Genomic DNA, 24,382 nt, shown 5'->3' with positions numbered 1-24,382 from the left:
CAGCTTCTTAAACACAAAATGCTTAGTTTATTATTAGGAAAGTATAGATAGGAAATAGAAAGGAAGAAAGTGAGAGTAATCTTATAATAGCTTATAACTATACCTAAGATTCCAATTCTAACTAAAATTTTTCTAGATAACCCTAAATCTATATGCCTATGGCTAGAGTCAGACTCTGGCCTAACTTCTCTACTCTTGACTATCTAATAGTTTATCCACTACCTACCTATCTACCCAAGATAATCAATAACTAATAAGGCTGTTAAGGCCTTAAATCCATTTCTCTGACTCCAACAGTCCCAGAGAGAGAGCGAGTCACACACTCCACTCCCCAGGAGACCCAGAGCCCAGAAGCCCCTTTTCCAACTGCCAGCTGTAACTGACTAACTCTCAGTCACACCCTTCTGTCATCAACTGACTGTTTGCACAGCAGGGGGTCTCTTACTCAGAAATCGTTTTTCTCCCTTGCCTCTTAAATATAAAAAGGGAGAAATTAAGAAAAAATCTCTTAACATATTCCCCTTGAGATCTGTTGGGAGACTAGTATCCCCAATGTATCTTTCAAACAAAAGTATCCTATACTCTATATTTTAAACAGGGAGAAGTAAAGAGAGAAAGAAAGGAAAACAATTCTTACAACATGCAAGTCTCAAATAATATACAATTACAAATATTTCTGTTACAGAGTTGCAAAATTCATACTATACTTTACATAAAAAACCTATTCTTATACTTTACAGAAATAAGAACCAAAAGATATTAATTCAAATACACCTTACAATTACTATATCCATAAAAAATAAACAAGAAAACTAAACAAGAATCTTCTATAATCATTATATACATCTAATATCTACCTTATATATGTATTATATACATCTAATATATCCCCCCCTGAAGTGGATCTTGATCAACATTTATAACACTTTGCCATTTACTTATTATCTTATCATTTAATTTTAATTTTTTCAATAAAAGTATATTATATCTATAACTTTTCTATAATCCTATAAATTATAATAATTATTTGACATAGAACTAATAAATCCTATTATATAATAATATGTATAATAAATAACAATATAACATAAACTATCCACTTGCCATTACATTCCATTTCAGACCTTTATGTATGAGAAACCTTTTATTTAAATGCAAAGTTCAGTATCCTTTAAATAATGTCCATTTGTAGTAGTCCTTGTAGTACAGTGTCTGTGCAAATGATCTCAAGTTGTAGTCCATTGTCCTTGCAAATAATGTCCTTGAAAATAGTCCAGTTATCCTTCATGAGTTAAATGTCCTTAAAAACAGAGTTCAGTTGTATCTATAGTCTTATTCTTGATTCTCACCTCTCATCCACAATGTCCTCTCTCTTATCTTGATTGCTGTAGGGATTGTTAGCAGTACTTGAAATGGAATGCATTGAAAATTCTTTATATACATTATATCCCCTGTAAGAGTTTTTACATTTCATTTATAGTTCCTAGATTATAAAATGGAACTCTGGAAATTAGTGTTAAGTACAAACATTAATATTATTAATGATGAATACAAATGTTAACAACATTAATTTACATTTACAACATTTTTTGCATCATTTCAAGCAAAGAATGATGTTACAATGTATTTTAAAGGTAAGGGTTTTATCCACCTTCTTCAGGAAGTTCTAATGTAATATCACCATCATGAGTATATATTATCGTGACTCTTAATGTACACAACAGATCTCTCCCCAATAAGTTCATAGGGGAATTAGGCATTAGTAGAAATAAATGTTCCATGGATAAAGGTCCAACAGACTTACAAAAGTTCAAGACACTCCAACAACATTAATAGAGCCAATAGTATTATAATCGGGATCAGGAGTATTCATTAGCACAGATCTTGATGCCCCAATATCTAGAAGACAATAATATAACATATTCCCTTCTTTCAGTGTCACATGTGGTTAGTTGCTATGTAGGAGAGAGTGGACTGGGATGACTGGTGAAATGTTATCAGCATCTGGAAAATAAAATATTTCACTATTTGATTCCAGAGACCTTTCTCCCCTGGCAAACCTTTGTGAAGGAACATTTCCACTCTTCTGAGATTCCTCTCATTGAGGAGGATTTACATTTTGGCTAGTACATGGATGTGCTCCATTATGAATATATTGTAACAAGTCATTTGCCTCAGTTTGGTTACTGTTTCTATCATTCCCATAATTTCCAAAATTGTTACTTCAGAAATTATTTCTATTGTTATTATTATTTCTAGGATAGTTGTTCCTAGAATAGTTATTCCTAAAGTTCCCACCATTATTTCTAAATTTGCTGAATATTTGATTCCAGCATCTGTGATTTATCATCAGGTGTCTCCTTTTCCTGTACAAGTAACACAACTGGCCTCTGGTTTGTAGATTCTCTTTGGATTATATATTCTCACACTGGAGCCCTGGTTAGTCCAAAACTTGTATCACCTTTTTCAAGTTTATCAAATTTTCCCTTTAATGCTTTTATCTTCTTTCTTAATGCATCTACAAAATCACTATCATTGGCATCTTTCATTTCATGCCCATGATAAACATAAACTGCCACTCTCCTTAACTCATCAAGGTCCATATTTATCCAGTTACAGCAACTGGTTTCAAAATAGTCCTTGACTACTTTGCCACAGTTTCTTACAAATTGCCTTCTCAGTTGTTAAATCAATGTCTATGTATCTTACTCCCAGTTCTATAAGTTTGTCCATGAACTGAGAAGGATTTTCTCTTATCTCTTGCTTTAAATTTTCAAATTTTGTCCAAGTACCAGGTCTATCTGAACATGCTCTCATTGTATTCAGAACTGCCTCCCTACCATGACATAATCTCAGTCTTTTTTAACATTAGTGTCCCAATGAAGGTCATTCTCAGGCCAGTGAGCTGCATCACACTCCTCATTGGTAAGCTTGATACCTTTATCCTTTTCCCTTTTAGTTAGTAACTCTTCTAGAAAACATTTAAAATCAATCCAAGTTGGATCAAATTACCTGCATATCTTCTCTAGCTTTTTAAAAATCACAGCTGTGGGCTTCCCCTCAAAAAAGAATGATGCACTTAAATCCCTCCATATACTGAGGGGTAAATGATTTGTTGCACATAATAGTTATGAACTCTTTCTTCTTTGGATTATAAATCAGTACTTCTCTTAAAGGGAATGGGGGGGGGGGGGCAACGAGGAAGTTCAGTGGATTGAGAGCCAGCCCTAGAGACAGGAGGTCCTAGGTTAAAGTCTGACCTTAGATACTTCCCAGCTGTGTGACCCTGGGCAAGTCACTTAATCCCCATTGCCTAGCCCTTACCACTCTTCTGCCTTGGAACCAATACACAGTACTGATTCCAAGATGGAAGGTAAGGGTTTTTTTTAAGGGGATAGGCTAGGGTTTGTATCTTTTTTCTTTTGTGTTTTTGTTTTTTTTTTCAGCCTCGATGGGAGAATTAGAAACAGTAGGAGAGTTAGTTTGAAACAAGCGAGACCTAGTTTCAGTCAATTCTGAGATACTATCTTCAACTTTAGAGATAGTTTCAGTTTGGTAGGCAATAGTATTAGTCAATTGAGAGATGCAATCCTAAAGATATGAAAATCTAGTCTCCATTAATCTCTTTTAGTTGTTTCCTTTTCTTAGTAAGGATTAAACTAAATACTTGATATAGATAGTACCCCCCTGAAACAATTCAGACAGCACAAATACTCCCATAAGTGGTACAAACCAGAGACAATAAAAAACTGTGATATTTTAAATCTCAGTGAAGGTCCCAGGAAATGGGAATTGTTGAAGGTAACTTAGCACCACCTCCTTCACTAACTGGACCATGATATCAGACAACATGGTTACACTCCTATCCTTTTCCCAATATTGGAAATAACAGAAGATCAATAGATTAATCAAACTCCTAGCTGGTTTGCCAGGATGTGAATAGTTAAATTTTGGGGATAGAAGTTACAGTAAGTCAGGAGAACAGCTTCTTAAACACAAAACACTTAGTTTATTATTAGGAAATAGAAAGGAGGAAAGTGAGAGTAATCTTATAATAGCTTATAACTATTCCTAAGATCCCTATCATAACTAAAATTTTTCTAGAAAACCTTAAATCTATCTGCCTTCGAGGGCAGTGCCTTCTGCTTGAACCAGGCTCTGGCTTAACTTTTCTACTCTGGGTAAAAAATATCATTATTTAAATTGCAAAGTTTAGATTCCTTTTGAGAAGAATTTTAGGTAAAGAAGATGCTACCTCTCTGAATCCAGAACTGAACTGTTGGAGAAGCCACCATGAAGAAGCCTCCAGACCACAAGTTGCACAAAATTGAACTTTGGGTGTGGTTGATTGAACATTTATTTGTATGTATACTTTCATGCCAAAGGGGACTGCCCCCTAACTGGCTTTTTGTCAATGCATTCAGCAATAATTGGGTTTTTTTTTCTTTTATCCTCAAATTATTGTAATCTTTAAATTGATTATGTTTTTATGATCCTTTGGGGAAGGACTTCTTCCCAGAGGATCAAACGGGGGAATGTAAAAAATAGACTTGAATACAGGACTAAAATCCCCACAAGCCTTTGCTCCACTTCCCCAAAATTCTTTGTAATCTCACAGGAATTCTGAGGTGGGCCGAGATCGAGGAAGGATTTAAGCTTGTGGCAAAGGTCTTTGGGGCTCTTTTTGGACTTCCGTTTTGGAGCAGAGGCATCTCTTCCATGATGTGAGGTTATTTTGTCTAGGCCTGTGGCCTAGGCACATGTTTCTTACTTGTATATTCTTTAGTCCTTAATCCTTAATAAACCTCTAAAAAATATAATACTCTTGCAGAGAGAAACTAATTTCTACCTGCCTCAGTCTCCTCATATTCCTAAATTTTAACTGTTACAGGAATATCTAAGAGTTTACCCACTATCTACCTATCTACCCAAGATAATAATCAATAAGGCTACTAAGGCCTTAAATCCATTTCTCTGACTCCAACAGGCCCAAAGAGAGCGAGTCACACACACTCCTCTCCCCAGGAGACCCACAGCCCAAAAGCCCACCCTTCTGTCACCAACTGACCATGTGCACAGCAGGGGATCTCTTACTCAGAAATCTTTTTGCTCCCTTGCCTCTTAAGTATAAAAAGAGAAAAATTAAGAAAAACTCTCTTAACAGGTCACACTTCTGAGGTTCCCCATACCAGCACTGGGAATAGTACAGTCGAACCCCATCTGCTCTTTCACAAAATAGCCCATGTTTGCAATTCTACTTCCTCTCCTTAGGTGGTACTACCCTAATATGCACTGGCTAAAGTTAACATGTTTGGAAAAGTAACCTTCCTTCCCCTCCCCCAAGGGGTAAAAAAGCCAGGGAACCACTTGCTTCCACTGTCATATGGGCAGGGACTGCTGCTCCCCTTGATTGCTCTCCTCAGCTATGTAGGCAAGGAGTTAAGAGGGTGGAAGCATCTCCTCAGGTAAAAGCTAATAGGAGGCTAATTGTTGCTTAAAACAAACACCTGGGCTTCCAAGGTAGCAGTAAGCACCTAGGTATTAGTAATGCAAAAGAAAGGGGGATTTAATCTGTCAGCCTCAGCTCAGAAAATGTTTCACAAGGACCCCCAGCCAGTTTGCTAATGGGAAAAGCAATAGAAATAGCAGCTGTGGGTGGGAGCAGCAGCAGTGGGAAGAGGAGCAGGGAAGGCATCAAAGGCTTTTAAAACTAAACTGTCTTTGTCTATTAAAAAATTGCTCTACCAACTTTGAGAGGAGGAAGAATTCTAAACTTCCAACTTCTGGTTGCCACAATGTAAAATTTAAATTAATAGCCAATAACTCTAAGTATTATATTTTATAAAGTTTATTAATAATCACTTGAAGTAGAAAGAAAATAAACTAAAAGAAATAGAATTTCAAGCCTAATTATCTAAGAAAGAGAAAACCCATGTGTGTAGATTCTCCTGGCTGGCAGAAAGCCTGCATCCTCAGGGAGATCACAGGAAGAAGAGTGCCAGGTGGGGTCACACACAAACTTTATCACCAAAAGGTAAGGATGTAATGTGAGAAGGAAAGTGGGAAACTGGGATTTAGTGTTCTGGGGAGCAAATCCTAAATTATACAACACAAAATAAACCCACATAAACAATCAGCATTTTTATATATTTCCAAAAATAAATCAGCAACAAGAGATAGAGAAACTCAATTTACAATCATTCTAGACAATATAAAATATTTGAGAATCTTTTTGCCAAGACAAACTCAGTACTTATATGAACACAATTACAAAACACATTTCACACAAATAAAACTAGGTCTAAACAATTGGAAAAACAATAATTATTCATGAGTAGGATGAGCTAATATAATTAAAATGACAATCCTAACCAAATCAATTAGATTATTCAGTGCTATACCTATCAAATTACTAAAAATCTTTTATAAAGAATTAGAAAAAAGTTTAACAAAGTTCATCTGGAAGAACAAAAGATCAAGAATATCAAGGGAACTAATAAAAAAAAGTGAAGGATGGGAGCCTAGCAGTACCAGATCTTAAACTGTACTAAATGACACTGATCATCAAAACAATATGGTACTGGCTAAGAGTCAGAAGGGTGGATTCATGGAATAGACTGGGGGTAATGACCTCAGCAAGATAGTGTTCAATAAAACCAAAGATCTCAGCTCTTGGGACAAAAACTCACTATTTGACAAAAAGTGCTGGGAAAACAGGAAAAAAAGTATGGGAAAAATTAGGTTTAGATTAATTTCTCATACCTTATAACAAGATAAGTTCACAATCTGTATATGACTTAAACATGAAGAGTGCTATTATAAGTAAATTAGAGCAACGTGAAATAATATACCTATAAGATCTATGGGAAGGGAAAAATATATAAGACCAAACAAGAGAGAGGGAAATTTTTACAAAATGTAAAATGAATCATTTTTATTATATTAAGTTAAAAAGTCTGAATCGATTCTCAAGTCTTTCGAGGTTTTTCTGAGCAGCTCCTTCTCGTTAATGATAAAATAATAGTATTCCATTACAATCATATGCCCCCATTTACTCAGCCATTTCCCAATTGATGTTTCCTCTTAATTTCAGATACTTTTGTCACCCTGAAAAGAGTACTTTGAAGAATTTTGTAATTTTAATTTTTAATATACATATATACACATATATGTATACATAGGTCTTTTTCCATTTTGTTTTTTTAATGTCTTTTGGATATAGCTCCAAATTGACTTCTCCAGAATGGTTGAATTAGTTCACAACCCCAGAATTTCATTCTTTTTTCAATCTCCTCACATCTCTGCCAAATTTTGTCATTTTTCTTTTCTGTCATAATTACCAGTCTAATAGAAGTGGGCTGGTCCCTCAGACTTGTTATCATTTGCACTTCTCCAAATGAGAGTGATCAACCTCCCCCTGAGAAAAACATAAACTTGAGCACAGTTTTGTTACACCACGAATCTTCTGACATGAAATAAGAGATGATCACTGGCTGACCTTCCTATAGGAAATTCATCTGGAAATGATCTGTTCAGAAGACATTTTCTCCTACTGAACAAGTTCTGGACTCTCCATTTAAATTTCTTTCTTCATTCATGATAGGAGTCAGATTTCATTCCAAAAGGAATTCTTGCTTGGGAAAAAGAGATGATTGTTGCCTGAAGGCCGTACCACATTGATCAAATTCCTAAAGTTTTTCTCTAGTGTGGATCCTCTTATGTTACATAAGCTAAGAGTGGCAACTATAATCTCAGTCTCACTCATGAGGTTTCTCTCCAGTGGGGATTTCTGGACATGAAGCAACAGAAGAGGATTAAGAGAAAATCTATCTGAATTTATTACATTCAAAAGGTTTCTCTCCTGTGTGGATTCTCTGATGCTTAGCAAGACTCACGCTGTGTGTGAAAGCCTTTCCACACTGAGTACATTCATAAGGTTTCTCTCCAGAGTGGATTCTCTGATGTGCAGCAAGATTGTCCCTTCGTGTGAAAGCCTTTCCACACTGTGTACATTCATAAGGTTTCTCTCCAGAGTGGATTCTATGATGTACAGCAAGATATTGCCTCTGTGTGAAAGCCTTTCCACACTGTGTACATTTGTAAGGTTTCTCTCCAGTGTGGATTCTCTGATGTCTAACAAGATGACCCCTCACTGTGAAAATCTTTCCACATTGTGTACATTCATAAGGTTTTTCTCCAGAGTGGATTCTCTGATGTTTAGCAAGATCTCCCCTCCGTGAGAAAGCCCTTCCACATTGTGTACATCCATAAGGTTTTTCTCCAGTGTGGATTCTCTGATGCTCAGCAAGACTTACCCTGTGTATGAAAGCCTTTCCACACTGTGTACATTCATAAGGTTTCTCTCCAGTGTGGATACTCTGATGTGCAGCAAGACTCACCCTGTGTATGAAAGCCTTTCCACACTGTGTACATTCATAAGGTTTCTTTCCAGTGTGTATTCTCTGATGTCTAGCAAGAGAGCTACTCTCTGTGAAAGCCTTTCGACACTGTGTACATTCATATGGTTTCTCTCCAGTGTGGATTCTCTGATGTGCAGCAAGCTTACCCCTTCGTGTGAAAGGCTTTCCACATTGTGTACATTCATAAGGTTTCTCTCCAGAGTGGATTCTCTGATGTGCAGCAAGATTAACCCTTTGTGTGAAAGCCTTTCCACACTGTGAACATTCATAAGGTTTCTCTCCTGAATGAATTCTCTGATGTTTAGCAAGATTACCTCTCTGTGTGAAAGCCTTGCCACACTGCATACATTCGTAAGGTTTCTCTCCTGAGTGGATTCTCTGATGTTTAGCAAGATTACCCCTCTGTGTGAAAGCTTTTCCACACTGTGTACATTCATAAGGTTTCTCTCCAGAGTGGATTCTATGATGTTTAGCCAGATCACACATCCGTGTGAAAGGTTTTCCACACTGTGTACATTCATAAAGTTTCTCACCAGTATGGATTCTCTGATGTCTAACAAGATCTCCCCTCTGTGTGAAAATCTTTCCACACTGAGTACATTCATAAGGTTTCTCTCCAGTGTGGATCCTCTGATGCCTAGCTAGAGAGTTACTCTCTGTGAAAGCCTTTCCACACTGTGTACATTCATAAGGTTTCTCTCCACTGTGGATTCTCTGATGTTTAGCAAGATCACACGTCCGTGTGAAAGGTTTTCCACATTGTGTACATTCATAAGGTTTCTCTCCAATGTGGATCCTCTGATGTGCAGCAAGACTCTCCCTGTGAATGAAAGCCTTTCCACACTGAGTACATTCATAAGGTTTCTCTCCAGTGTGGATTCTCTGATGCCTAGCAAGAGAGCTACTCTCTGTGAAAGCCTTTCCACACTGTGTACATTTGTAAGGTTTCTCTCCACTGTGGATTCTCTGATGTCTAACAAGATTACCCCTCTGTGTGAAAGCCTTTCCACATTCTTTACATTGATAAGGTCTCTCTCCAGAGTGGATTATTTGATAGGAACCAAACTCATAATTCTGAATGAAAGGTCTCCCATCTTTATTACTCACAGAAAGCTTCTCTCTATGTTTACTTTTTGAATGTCTTGTGAGGGCTAATCTCAAGTCATAGGTGATTCTCCCTAAGTTATCTTGATACATGGGCATTTCAGGAGGCTTCTCATGTGACTGATTAAATCCTACTTTTTCAGCAAAGCATTTGGTATAATCACTATTGAGACAATAGTCATTTACTAAGGTCTGTTTTGTAGACTGATTTAGGACTGAAAGGTGGCTGAATTTCTCTGCAACTTCATGAAATTCACAGTCATTCTTTGGATTTTTATTTACCTTCATATTAGAGTCACAGATTTCTCTCAAAAGGAAGTCACAGGGACCCTTATTCATGCCTCGTGGAAAGCCAGATCCTTCAACAAAAAAGTTTAGCTTTGTAGACATCTCCTTTGCTTCAAAATTAGTCTCTGCATCTGAAGAAAAAAAATAATGACATAAATACAAAACAAAAGGGGACATATATACATGGAATATTAAGTTTATTCCTCTGATGGCAGTAACTAAACTGATTTTTATTCTATTTCCTAAGGCCAAAAGGAGTTTTCAAACTTAAACAAACATAATCTGACTTTGGATACACCTTTTGGTCATAACCACAGAATGGAAGATTTTAGGAATACTTTTAATACAATAACAATGAAACCTCTCAAAGGATCTGTGATAAAGACAAGACCATCATATTTCATAACCCATGTCATATGTAAAGAATGGAGAAGTGACTGGACCTAATTCCTTGCAAGTAGACCACAACTCAAACACTGTGCCTAAGCATGCTCTGTTCACAGTATTGAACAATTTTTGTCCATTGCCCTTTCAGTCCTTCCTTTTAAAGTCACTCATTGACTAATATCATAATTTTATCAATATCAGGAAACCTTCCAGACATTTAATTTCTATCATTTTGGATGCACTATCACATGGTCATTCCTGGTAAAATCTATATGGTAAGCTGAGAAACAACTTCACTCTTTTTAACTCTCAGGCAATAATTTTCAAAGTGCAATATAAGTTTTCTTCTTTTCTCGACAAATGCAAAGATTTTATGCCATTAAGTGCAGGCATACTTGATATTCATCTTATTTTACAATCCACCTTCTCTATACTGAGTCCTTCATGCATCTCTCAGGAAATTAACAGTATAATCCAGGGTTGGTCTGCCAGTTGCCGAGTCTAGCTCTACCTTCACTACAACAGATAAAAATATTTTGGGTTAACAGCCCTTGTACACCATCTTTCACCTCACTCCCCTGGACAGGAGATTTTTGGGCCTTTTTTCTCTAGCATACATGGTGATTCCCCTCATTTGTAAAAGGAGAAAATTTTCTCTTGGAACTGGAAGCCCTGGGCATAAGGAAGAATGAATGGATCAGGAGAGAAAAATAAAAAAATTGGTTCTCTTCATGCAAACAAGGCTTATAGAATAGTTTCTGTTGTATTCATTGTTTGGACATTGGCAGCAAGGCAGAGATCATGTAATACATTTGCAATCAGAAAACTCCATCTTGAGTTGCCTCTTGTAATAGAAAGATAGGCATTTCACAACCTCCATTATCTAGAAATTAAAGGCAGCTGGTAGTGAAGAGGTCAGAACTTGAAGCCAGAAAAACAAATTCAATCCAGTCTGAGAGAGATGGTAAGTGTTTGCCCTGGGGTGAGTTATTAAACCTGTTACTTCAGTTACCTCAACTATGAATTGAGGATAATAAGAGTATCAAACTCACAGGCATTTTGTGAAATTAATGATAATTATGAATTCCTTTACTTAGCAAAGTACATGGAACAAGTATTTTAAAATGCTTATTACCTTCCCTTTTATTCCTATCACCAGGCCTGGAATTTGAGGGAAGAATGAAGGAGAAATGAGGATAAACTTGCTATACTAGACAGAATTAAGGGCTGGAAGATAAAGTTTCATATGATTTTTAAAAATTTTATTTCCATAGTGTTGATTTTTAGAAGTGAATAATCATATAAAACCAGAACCTCAAAACAAAATCCCAAATAAACAAGTGAAAAATTGTATGCTCTCATCTGCATTCCAATTCCAACAGTCCTTTCTCTTGAGGCATTCTTTGTCATAAGTTCCTCAGAATTATATTGGATCACTGTATTGCTGAGAGTAGCCAAAGCTGTCACAGTTGAAAATTCCATAACATTACAGTTATAGTGTATAATAGTCTCCTGGTTCTGGTTATTTCCCTATACATCAGTTCATGGGAGTTGTCCCAATACTTTCTGAAATCATTCTTTTCATCATTTTTACAGCACAATAGTATTCCATCATCCTCATATATGACAATTTATTCAGCCATTCATCAACTGATAAACATCCCTTCAATCTCTAATTCTTTACTTCCACCAAAAGAGCAGTTGCAAATACTTTTCTACCAGTAAGTCCTTTCTCTTTTTTTCTGATCTCTTTGGGGCACAGACCTAGTAGTGGTATTATCAAAAGGTATGCATTATTTTGTAGCACTTTGGGAGTCATTCCAAATTATTCACCAGAAAGGATGAATCAGCCCATAAATCCAATAGTAAGGTTATTAAGTGTCCTAATTTTGCCACATCCCCTCCAATCTGTGTCACTTCTCTTTATTGTCATATTGGCCAATCAGTTAGGGGTGAGGTGATCCTTCAGAGTTCTTTTAAATCACTTTTCCAATCAAGAGACTTTTATAACATTTCTTCATATGATTATTAAATGATTTGATTTCTTCATCTGAAAACTGCTTATTCATAAACTATGACCATTGGCCAACTGGGGAATGTAAATCTTAAAAATTCTCAGACCCTACTTCAGAAGATTTGGTTAAGACCATTCCCCATTTTAAACAATGAAGGTACTTGATCAGGAATGTGAGAACTCCACTTCACCCATACTTAAGCATACTTTAGGGGAAGACAAAGTTGTAAACTCTTTACTGAACAATGAAAAGTACTTAACCCATACTTATAGTGAGGCCAAGCACTTAAGCTAAGTCTATTTTTAGGAAGGTGCTAAGTACCTATGAAGTTCAGGCAACTTGCAAACTTGCAAGTTGCAAAGAGGTGTGAACTTACTCAGAAGTTTTAGTATTCCCAGAAAAGTTCAGTCTACTCAGGTGTGAATTACTGAAAAGTTTAGTCTACTCAGGTGTGAATTAAGAATGGTCAGTCCTACTGTGATTGGTAGATGTGAGAACTTAGGGGAGGTGACATAGGAGAAAATTCTCTTTAAAAGGAGTTCAAAAGAGGTCTCGAGAGAGATTGAGCTGGCCAAAGCTGAACTGGTGTCTCTCTGAACACTAGAATCTTGCTTGGGACAAATCTTATGGTGAGTGGATAAAAGACTGACTGATCTCTCTTTTAAGGCTTAAAAGCCTAGGCTGGCCTATCTCTTTCTCATTGTTTCCTCTTACACTCTCTCTTTCATTAATTCCTTATTTGTATTAATTAAAATCTCCATAAAAACCCAGCTGACTAGGGTATATTTCATATTTGGGAATTTTTCCCTGGCAACCACTGTATTTTTTATTTGAAACCATATTTACGTGGTCAAGTTTAACCAACCACTCTTTTATCTGTAACAGTTTATGCCTTCTACTATTTTAATTGATACGGGAATGACTTGCATTCTTGGATAAAATTGACCTAGATCTTTATGTTTGAAAAATGAGATCAGAGAAATCTGCTATAAAACATTTTCTAGCTTATTGTTTCTCTTCTAATCTTGGTTAAATTGGTTTCATTTGTTCAAAACAGTCTAAAATTATTATAGTCAGAATTATTCTTTTTACACCTTATAATGTTCTCTATCTCATTTGGTCAGAAATTCTTCCTTTCTCCATAGATCTACCAGGAAAACAATTCTATGTTCCCTGAATTTACTTATAATATCACCCCTTATGTCTTAATCATATGCCCATTTGTATCATATCTTGATATAGGGTGTGAGGCATTGGTCTGTACCTAATTTTTGCCATATGGTTTTCTAGTTTTCCATACTGTTTTGGTGAGACCAAGAGGAAATCATCCACATACTGAATCAACTGGCTGTATTTAAATTGTACGGCATCTGTATCAACAGTTAAGAATTGTGTAAATGAAGTAGGACTGCCCACAAACCCTTGGGGCAGACAAGCACAGGTCCACTGTAAGACCTTCCAGGTGAAAGCAAAGATATGCCTGGACTTCTCATGTATGGGTATAGAGAAGAAAGCTGAGCACAAGTCTACTACTGTAAAGGTTGTGGCTGTGCTAGGAATTGAAGAAATAATATTTATGTTGGAAATTACAGGGTATCTCTTTATAATGTTATTGTTCATAGCTCTCAAATCCTGGACAAAGAGATAGAGATGCTTGCCATCGGGCCCCGGTTTTGGATTCTTAACCAGCAGGATGGGTGGACTGTATTCAGACTTACAGGGAATTATGATGCTTTGGTCAATCAATGAATTTATTACAGGTGTAATGCCATCAATTGACTCTTCGAAAGAGGGTACTGAGGAATGGAAGGAGGTGGGCTAGATTTTGTTTTAATTTGGACTAGGACAGCTGATTTAAGTAGGCCAACATCAGAACATGATGTGGCCCAAAGAGACTCAGGTATATCAATTGGGACCTCAAAAATAGGTGTCTCCTTTGTTTCATGAGCATCTGAAAGAAGTACTGGGAGTAAAGTTAAGGATTCCTCAGGCAGTTCCAATGTCATAGAGCCATTTGGAGAGCAAGTTATTGTGGCCCTAAGCTTGCACAAAAGGTCTCTCCCCAGAAAATTTAAAGGTCAGCCAGGCATTAAGAGGAGTGTTCCACGCAAAGGTGTCCTATGGAAGCTATTCTAGGGGAAAGCTTGGGAAACTTTAGAGGTGTCCCTGATATCCTTCTGACATTAACTGAGCCAATGGAACTGCAATCTGAATCAGTTGTATTCTTCAATACAGACTGGGAAGCTCCAGTGTCCAAAAGGCAATCATAATAGGTGTTATCAACCTTTACTGTTACATAGGGCTCATTAGTAAGGGGGAGGGGGAAGTGGATAGGGACAACAGGCAGTAAGATGTCAGGGTGTGGAAAATCAAAGTTTGAATTCTCTGATTCCTGTGCTCCACACACCTTCATAATCTTTGGGTAGTACCTTGGGCTCCCCCCGAAGGGTAGTAGCTCCCTGGGTGGTTTGGGGGAGAGCTCCACTGAAAATATACTGCTGTGGGGTCATTTGGTATGAGTTGTCAGGTACCTGATTTATGTCCCTAGGATTATTATTATCAGTCCTAAAATTATGATTCCTGAAGTCACCATTATAATTATCATTCCTGTAAGTGTTCCTATAAGAATTTCTCTGGTTGGTATAGTTCATCATTGCCTGGGAAAAATTCCTACAGTACCTCATTATGTGGACCTTCTTATGACAGAAGTGGCAGGGACTGAGTTAGATTCTTGGAGAGGAGCTAGCGTCATTGGTTGAGCATCATGCACTTTGTCTTGTTTATCAAACCTATCCTTTAAAAATTTGACAATCCCCCCAGAGTTTCTATGACATTATTAGCCTCTTCCTGTTTTTTTGGGTTTTTTTGGCCTTTAAAGACATAAGCAGCAGTGTTCCTCAACTCTTCATGGTCCATCTGAGGCCACTGTGGGCAATACATCCTAAGATAGCCTTGGACCACCCTGCAAGAGTTGTTGACAAAATGTCTCTTTATTTGCTTAATATCTTTGTCTTTAGAAATATCAAGATCTACATACTGGCCCCCAAGCTCAATGAGCTTATCCATGAATTGTGAGGGTGTCCCATCATCTGACTGTGTAAGGCTTTCAAATTTTTGACCATGTTTCTGTATCCTCGGAATATTCTCGCATAGCTATTATAATGGCCTCCATACCAGGATGTAATTGTATCTAGTCCTCAGTACTGTTATAATCCCATGCAGGATCCTGAGCTGGCCAGTGCTGCGCCATGCCCCAGGACCTTGTTAAAATGAGAGATGATTTTATTTTTCTCACTTTCTGTTAGAAAGGCATTGAGCAAATTCTCAACATCCTTATAGGATGGGTCATATTGATAAAAAAAAATATCAGCCATTTTCTTGATTAACACAAGAGGTTCACATTCAAAATGAAGTACATTTCAGTTCCCTAATTTCTTGAGGAGCGAAAGGTAAATGGTGTCTTGGGGTCACCACATTCCCATTGTGTCCTATTTGGGGCTTTTTCCTTAAGGGAAAAGGGCCTTCATAGAGTCATCCGATGGCTGTGATTCCTTAGAAGGTGACTGTGAGGATGCTAAGGTAACAAGGGTAGGAACAGGTATGGTAGCAGAATGAGGTTTTTTTTGGTTGGGCCTGATTGTGGGGTGGGAGAAAGAATAGGAGAGGATGAGAGATTATAAGAAGGATCAGGGGAGGTAATATCAGCCAGGAGTTGCAGAGCATGAGAGAGAAGGGTCTGCACCTGATGTATATGAGAGGGGTGTCTCATCTCCATTTTGGGAGAAATAGAATCGTCCTCTATTTAAGGTTCAGGAACAGGCTTGCAAAATTCAGACTTGTTTTGGATGGGATCAGTATTTTTCATTAGATCATATAAGTGCTTGAAACTTTTTCACTGAATTTTCCTGTCAGCCTGCTTTTCTGCTTTAATCTCTCATATAATAGCATTTTTTGTCTTAAGAATGAAGATCAGGAAAAAAAATTTCCTAGGAGTACAAGGAGAATGAGGGAGTTTGGAATTTTACATGCCTCTAATTGGGTAAAAAGCTGAAGGCTTTCATGCATGGTAGCATTTATGCTGCTGAGCATTTTGATCAAAAGCGGAAAAAAATGTATTTTTTGTTGATTTATTTTTTAATTATTATTATAAGGGGCGGGGGTAGAAGTGTCAGGGTATTTAGTTTATTTTATTTTTTATTATTTTATTGGATTTTTATTCGTATAAAAAAAGGGAAATGTTTTAAATTATTTATTTATTGCTGCCACCCAGTGGCAGCAAACAATCACTGTAGCTAAGCAGGAAAAGAGAAAAAATAAAAGAGAAAAAAAGGAAGAGAAAAAAAGGTAGGGAAAAATCAGTGCTCAACATTGACCTCTAGTGGCCAAGAGGCAGCACTACAACTGGGAGGGGTGAGGGGATGGGTCAGGGGTAGGTTTCAAGGTAAGGGGTGTGGTTAGGGACTACCAGAAATCAAAATGGAGGATATGACTATAAAACAGGGCGTAGACTGAGAGACTGAAGTAAGGCAGATTTGGTAAAGCAAGGAGGGGTAGAATTTAAATTGGGGTGGTTAAAAGAGGGCCAGGACCCTCCCAGCCAAGGCAAAGAGCCTGGTGGAGCCTAGGAGGCAATCAGCTGCCAGCGGTGAAAGGGAAGCTTATGCTTACCAGCTAGAACAGGGATCAGGGCAGCAGAAGCGAACGGCAGCATTGCAGGGGTGGGTCCCAGGGCTAAGGTAGCAGTTCGAGCTGGTGCCAGGCAAGGGTGTTCCAGCTGTGCAAGCTAGCAGGAGCTGTGAGCCAGGCTGGACCTCAATGTGGCTACAAAACCCCAACAAGCTGCTTTGGACTGCAGTGTGAATCTTGAAATTTCTCAGACTTGTGAATGTTAAAAGATTCTCAGCCTCTACCTTAGAACATTTGGTTAAGACCATTCCCCATTTTAAACAGTAAAGCTACTTAGGTCTAAAATGTGAGAACTCTACTTGGATCAGAAATGGGAGGATCTTTACTCCACCCGCACTTAGGATTGCTTTAGGGGAGAAAACTCCTTGCTGAAAAATGAGAAATGCTTACACCCATACTTAAGCCATGCTTATTTTTAGAATTAATACAATAGGGTGCTAAGTACCTATAAAGGTCAGGCAACTTGTGAATTTACAAGGAACAAAGAGGTGAGAAACTTATTCAGAAGTTTTTTTCTGGTTCAAACTTACTAAAGGGATTAGTTGACTCAGCTGTGAATTCAGAATGGGCTGTCCTTTGGAAAACATCTACTGTGATTGGTAGATGGAAGAACTTAGGGGAGGTGACATAGGAGAAAACCCCCTATATAAGAAAAAGGATCTCTTGAAGAAAAAAAAAAAGCTCTTGAGAGACAGGCTTTAAGGAAGATATCTTGAGAAGGAAAAGCTCTTGAGAGACAGGCTCTAAGGAGGGTCTCTTGAGAAGAATCTCTTGGAGGAAATCTCTAAGGAGGTCTCTCAGGGGAGGCTGACTCTGGCTGGAACTCCCTCTGGGGAGACTCTGTCCCCCAGAATCCTCGCTTGAACAGATCTTATGGTGAATGATAACTGACTGACTGATCTTTTCTTTTAGGACTTAGGCCTGGGTTGGCCAGGGCTACCCTGGGCCAGTCTATCCTTTTCTCATTATTCCCCTTTTTCTCTCTTTCTCTCTCTCTTTAATTCCTCATTGTATTATTAATTAAAATTCTCTATAAAACCCAGTTGACTTGGGTATATTCATAATTGGGAATATTTCCCTGGCGACCACCTTATATTTGATTTAAAACAAGACACAGTAGTGAAAACATATTTTCTGCAGTCAAAATTTACTCACCCACTCTTATATCTACAACAATTTATATCTTCCACTATTTTACTCACTACAGTTTACAACCTCAACCATTTTAACTCTTACAGTTTATGACTCCAACTATTTTAAATGCCACAGCAGGCAGGAGAAGCCAAGCTGGGCATGGCTAGGTTCCAGCAGCTGCTGAAACTAGTGGGCAGTCAGTAGCAGCAGCAGCAGCAGCAATGCCCCCATGTTGGGTGTGGAGAGTGGCAGCACCCAGCATGCGCTTGGGAGGGGGTGAGGTTATGCTCCCATCCTGGCCGCTAAACTGGGATTGGGCTGCTGGCTGGGAGCAGCTGTGGCTGTAATCCAGAATTGCAGAATAAGCCTCAGCTGGGGTTGTTGCAAGAGAAGCCTGGGTTTGAAAGCTTCCGGCAAAGGGGGTCCTTAAAAAAATTCTCAGTTCAGATCCCTTCGTAATTAGCCAATTGTAAAGATTAAATTAATCATTTGATACTCCAAGTATTATTTTAATACTATTTCTTGAAAATCGACTTAGAGCAAAAAGAGAAACTTAAATGCCAGAGCAAGGCTCAGCCGCCTAGCCTAGCTCCATGCTGCTACCACAGCAGAGACCAGGAGCAGAGAGAGCTCAACGTGCTCAAAGCCATAAGTGAATAAAAAATTAACCCATGATGCATGCCAGGAAAAGGGGATTGTGGGAAATGTAGTCTCTAGGGTTCATAATTCTAAATCAGTACATTGTCCAAACATTTTAAAGGGTCACACTAGACAATATAAAATATTTGGGACTCTATCTGCCAAGAGAAGCACAGGAACATAACTACAAAACACTTTTCACACAAATGAAACTAAATCTAAATCATTGAAAAAAAAGTTAATTGCTCTTGGGTAGGATGAGGTAATACAATAAAAAATGAGAATTTTATTTATTCAGCACTGTACCTAACAAAAGAGAAAAAAATATTGTATAGAATTGGAAAAAATAATAACAAAATTGATCTCAAAGAACCAAAGATCAAGAATGTCAAGAGAAACATTGAAAAACAATGTGAAGGATGATGGCCTAGCAGTACCAGATCTTAAGTGTCCTATAAAAGTGATCATCAAAATAATATAGCATTAGCTAAGAGATAGAAGGGAGGATCAATGAAATAGACTCGGGTTAAGGACCTCAGCAATCTAGTGTGTGATAAACCTAAGGATCACAGCTTTTGGGATAAGAACTCAATATTGGACAAAACTTGCTGGGAAAATTAGAAAGCAGCATAGCAAAAATTAGATTTAGATCAATTTCTCACACACTATACCAAGATAAGTTCACAATGGGTATATGACTTTAACATGAAGAGGGATATTATAAGTAAATAAACTGGGTGAATGAGAAATAGTATACCTGTCAGCTCTATGGAGAAGGGAAGTATTTAAGACCAAGCAAGAGACAGAGAACATTACAAGATATAAAATGAATCATTTTGATGATATCAAATTAAAAAGCTTTCATACAAACAAAACCAATGAAATAAAAATTAGAAGGGAAGCAACAAACTGTGGAAAAAATTTATAACAAATTTCTCTGACAAAGATATCATTTCTAAAACAAAAAAAGGACTAAGTCAAATTGATGAAAAAACCAAGCCATTCCCCAACTGACAAATGCTTAAAGGACAGGAATTGGCAGTTTTGAGATGAAGAAATCACAACCATTAATAATCACATGAAATAATTATTTCAATTCCCCCTGAAGAGAAATACAAATCAAAACAAATCTGAGGTACCAACTCACAGGTAGCAGAGTGGCCAATATGAGAATAAAGGAAAATAAATGTTGGAGGGGATGTGGCAAAATGGGATGCGGCAAAATGGGACGCTAATGCATTGCTGGTGGAGTTGTGAATGGATCCAACCATTTGGGTAGGCAATTTGGAATTATGCCCAAAGGGCTTTAAAATAATGCATGCCCTTTGATCCACTACTAGGTTTTTATCCCCGAGTGATTAAAAAAAAAGGGGGGGGGAGGACCTGTTTGTACAAAAATATTATTGGCTGTGCTTTTTCTGGTAGCAGAGAATTGGAAAATGAGAGGGGTCTCTCCACTAGGGAATGGATGAATAAATTGTGGCATATGATGATGATGATGGAATACTAACGTGCTACAAGGAATAATAAATAGATTGATTTCTATAAGAACTCAAAAGACCCACATGAGCTGATGGATAGTGAAATAAGCAGAACCAGAACACTGTACACAGAAACTGAATTGCTACTGAAAGAAATGCAATGATAGAGGACATTCCGAGGGACTTATGACAAGGAATGGTATCCACATCTAGAAAAAGAACTGTAGGAGTAGAAATCCTTAATAAAACATGTCACTTATCACTGGTTTGTGGGGGTTCTGGTTTTAAAAGATTGCTCTATTACAAAAATGTTTAGGGGGAAGCTGGGTGGCTCAGTAGATTGAGAGCCAGGCCTAGAGATGGGAGGTCCTGAGTTCAAATTTGGTCTCAGGCACTTCCTAGCTGTGTGACCCTGGGCAAGTCACTTGACCCCCATTGCCTACCCCTTACCATTCTTCTGCCTTGGAACCAATACACAGTACTGATTCCAAGATGGAACGTAAAGGTTTATTTTTTTTTATTTAAAAAAATGTTTAATATAGAAATGTTTTAAGTGATAATATAGGTATAACACAGTACAATTGCTTCTGAACTCCAGGATGGGGTAGGGAAGAAGGGAGGGAGACTACATAAATCAGGTAACTATGGAAAGAAATTTAAAAAGAAAACTTAAATTTAAAAAAATCTGGAAAGAGCTATATGAACTGATACAAGTGATGTGAGCAGAATCAGGAGAACACTATACACAGTAATAGCAATACTGTATGAGGATCAATTGACAAAGACTTCGCTCTTCTCTGCAGTACAATGAACCAAGAACATTCTGAAGGACTTGTGATGAAAAATGCTGTGGACCTACAGAGAAAGAACAAATGGGGTCTGAATGCAGATCAACACAGACCATTCTTCACTTCATTTTCTTTGTACGGGTTCTTATTTTAGGGTTTTGGCTTTATAGGAGTCTTTTCTCCCTACATGACCAATATGGATTTATGTTTTGTATGATCACACATGTATAACCTGGATCGAATTGCTTAGCATCTGAAGGAGGAGAGGACAGAGTCTGTACTCAAAACATTGGAAAACATGTTAAAAATGGTTATTGCATGAAATTACATAAAAAATAAAACCATTTTTTGCTAAAGCTTACATTTCTAGTAAAATATTAAATAACAGTGGTGATAATATGCATCCTGGCTTCAGTCCTGATCTTACTGGGAAGGCTTCTCACTCATCCCCGTTGCATATGATTCTTGCTGATGGTTTTAGACAGATACTACTTATTATTTTAAAGGATGGCCCTTTTATTGCTTTGCTTTCTAGGGTTTTTAAGAGGAATGGGTATCATATATTGTCAAAGGTCTTTTCTTCATCTATAGAGATAATCGCGTGATTTCTGTTAGATTGCTTATTGATATGGTCAATTATGCTGATAGTTTTCCCAATATTAAACCAGCCTTGCATCCCTGGTATAAATTCTACTTGCTCATAGAGAATAAATTTTTTGATCTAAGATTTTTGCATCACTATTCATTAAGGACATTTGCCTATAGTTTTCTTCCGCTGATTTTCTTCCTCCTGACTCATCCATCAATATCCTATTTGCATCACACTAAAAACTTTTTAGGAATGCTTTTCCTATTTTGACAAATCGTTTAAATAATAGTTAGATTAATGCTCTATTTTATTTGCCCTTTTTGTGCTTTGAAAACAAACTCAGAGACTTATTTATTAGTTCAAAAGTACTTTTAGTTTCAATTTTATTCATTTCTCCTTTGTTTTTTTGCATTTCCAATTTAGTTTTTACTTGGATTTTTAATTTGTTCTTTTTCATTTTTTTCCTCTATTTTATTAATATAAGTATTCATGGATATAAATTTCCCCCCAAGTATTGCTTTGGTTACATTCCACAACTTTTGATGTGTTTTCTCCTCAAGTCATTCATTTTATGACATCATGGATTGTTTCCATTATTTGTTTATTGACCCAAACCTTTTGACCAATTAGATTAATGTTTCCAATTAATTTTAAACTTGTCTTTTTATTAATTCTCATTAATAATATTTTTACTGCATTATGATGTGAAAAGGTTGCAGTTATTACTTTTGGTATTTTGCATTTCATTGTGAAATTTTTATACCCTAGTAAATGGTCTTCTGCGTATTTTTCATGTGCACCTGAAAAGAAGATATATTCCTTTTCCATTTCATTCTGTTTGCTCCAGATATCTATTATATTTAACTTACTTGTCTAAAATTTCATGTGCTTCCTTTGTTCCTTTCTTGTTTATTTTTTGGTGAGAGTTCTGATAAAGGAAGGTTGAGATCCTCCACCAGTATAGTTTTATTAGCAATTTCCTCCTTATTCTTCTTTAGTTTCTACTTTGAAAATATGGAGGCTATATCAGTTGGTACACATATGTTAAGAACTAATATGGTCTCCATTATCTAGACTACCTTTTTAATCAAGATGTAATTATCAACCTTATCTCTTTTAATCAGATCTATTTTTTGCACTAGTGTTGTCTGAGATCATGCTACTCCTGCTTTTCTTATTTAAGTTAAAGTCCAATAGTTTCTCCTCCATCCCCTTCCATTTACTCTGTTTCCCTACCTTCAAGGGGTGAGTGTGGGAGGCACTAATGAAAGCTTACTAAGGATCCAGGGTCTTGAACTTACCTTCTGTCTAGGTATGGGATATGGAGCAGTATGGAGGAGGTGGATTTTCTACACCCTTTCCCCCAGTTTTAAATCCAATTCGTCTTTGTCCCCAGAAACACTCTTTCTGCCAACCTTTTAAGTTGTTTACTTCAGGACCCTGACCTTACTCTAATCCTTATTCATTCTGTGATTCTAGAATTCTAGAAGTTTTATTTGAGATCCTCAGGGTAGTTCCAGCTTTTGCTTATGCTCTGCTGTCTTCTTGGCACCGCCTGCCCCATTAATACTTCTTAACCAAAAATTCTTTCTAAATACTAATCATCCCACATGGGAAGGGTAGAGAGTTCCCTTCAATGGTCATCTGCAAGGAAAATCTGCCTTGGTATTAACAGAGAATTTGCACCCAAAATTCAGGTCTAATTAGGTCGACTAGATGACTTTTGTGATTAACTTCAGGAACGTAAATCTGTAACACTGTATTAAGTTTTCACCCGAAACTACCTGAAATAAAAGAGAGACCATTTCAGGGGCAAGAAAGGAAAATCCCAGGTTTCTATCTTAGAATTATAGACTTTTTTTTTTTAATAAAGCCAGGCAGGAGAACCCTGTGCAGAGGTCAGTACTTTTGTTTTTTAATCAATGACAAAGGTTTAAAATCCTGCTCCTCTGGCACGGAATGAAGACATTCCCTCCATGGCAGATTCAACATTAATGGAGGAAATGGTCCTTACCCACAGAGAGTAGATTCTGTACATTCTCCAGCATCACCTCCCTGAACAGCTCTTTCTGAGAAGGGTCCAACAGGCGCCACTCCTCCTGGGTGAAGTCCACAGCCACATCCTTGAATGTTATCGACCCCTAAACCATCAAAAGTCGTAAGATTTAGAGCTGAGCCTGCAGAATTCATCCAATTTGTACCTCATCAACTAACTTGAAGAAAGTGAAGCACACAAGGGACTCAGTCCAAACTCTTCACCTTGAAGAGTGTCAGAGCCAGTTGTGGGGACCAGTCATTTAGAGCCCAATGGAACACTGACAAAGGTATTTTGTGTCTGAAGTGAGAATCATGTTGGGAGAGTAAAGACTGGAGAAGTGACTCACTCTGACATGTTTTCCGTATGGAATAAGGGAGAGGTATGTGCTCTCTGAGGGAGGCATGAGATTCTGAGAAGAGAGAAGGTGATCTGAAATCCCTCCTCATCACAACTGTCAGAATTCATCTAGTAAGAACATTTTTTTGAAGTTTGTGAGAAGGAAGCAATTACGGAGTATTCTGGGGGAAAATATTACCAATGATTAATAAGGGGAAAACAATAAAAAAGGAATTCTCTACTTAATTTTCTAAAAGGCTGAAGGCCTCTTATCTAACTGAAAGAATAGAGGATTCCAGAGATTTATATGGGATCAGACTCTGATTCTAGCTAAGTGAGGAAGAGAAGTCTTTTGTTGTTATAGTGAGAATTTGTCAAAACACCAAAACATCCTGTTTTTGCTTCATGATGAATGCCATTTCTTCCTAGAAAACATTCAGTCATTTTATATTTTGTTACAGAAGATTAAATGTGATG

At 37.3% G+C, this 24,382-nt stretch overlaps 1 protein-coding gene across 7 annotated transcripts in view; it reads right to left on the bottom strand.

Moving 5' to 3' along the window:
• LOC100619450 (zinc finger protein OZF-like) overlaps nt 1-24,382 on the bottom strand; it is an 87,655-nt gene that overhangs the window by 48,105 nt on the left and 15,168 nt on the right. For 5 of the 7 annotated variants that reach the window (XM_056825844.1, XM_056825843.1, XM_056825845.1 and 2 more), the window contains 2 exons: nt 23,546-23,672; nt 8-9,943 (listed from right to left, as the gene is read on the bottom strand). In XM_056825844.1, coding sequence (XP_056681822.1) covers nt 7,827-9,943; nt 23,546-23,672 — 2,244 coding nt within the window. In that variant the 3' untranslated portion in view covers nt 8-7,826. Of the gene's footprint in view, nt 1-7; nt 9,944-23,545; nt 23,673-24,382 lie in introns of those variants that run through there. The other 2 variants (XM_056825846.1, XM_056825849.1) reach the window with 2 other exon arrangements.

This window comes from Monodelphis domestica, chromosome 4 (assembly GCF_027887165.1).
Source record: "Monodelphis domestica isolate mMonDom1 chromosome 4, mMonDom1.pri, whole genome shotgun sequence".
NCBI classification, from domain to species: Eukaryota; Metazoa; Chordata; class Mammalia; order Didelphimorphia; family Didelphidae; genus Monodelphis; species Monodelphis domestica.
Note: the sequence above shows the minus strand (reverse complement) of the source record. Positions and strands in the feature narration are given on the sequence as shown.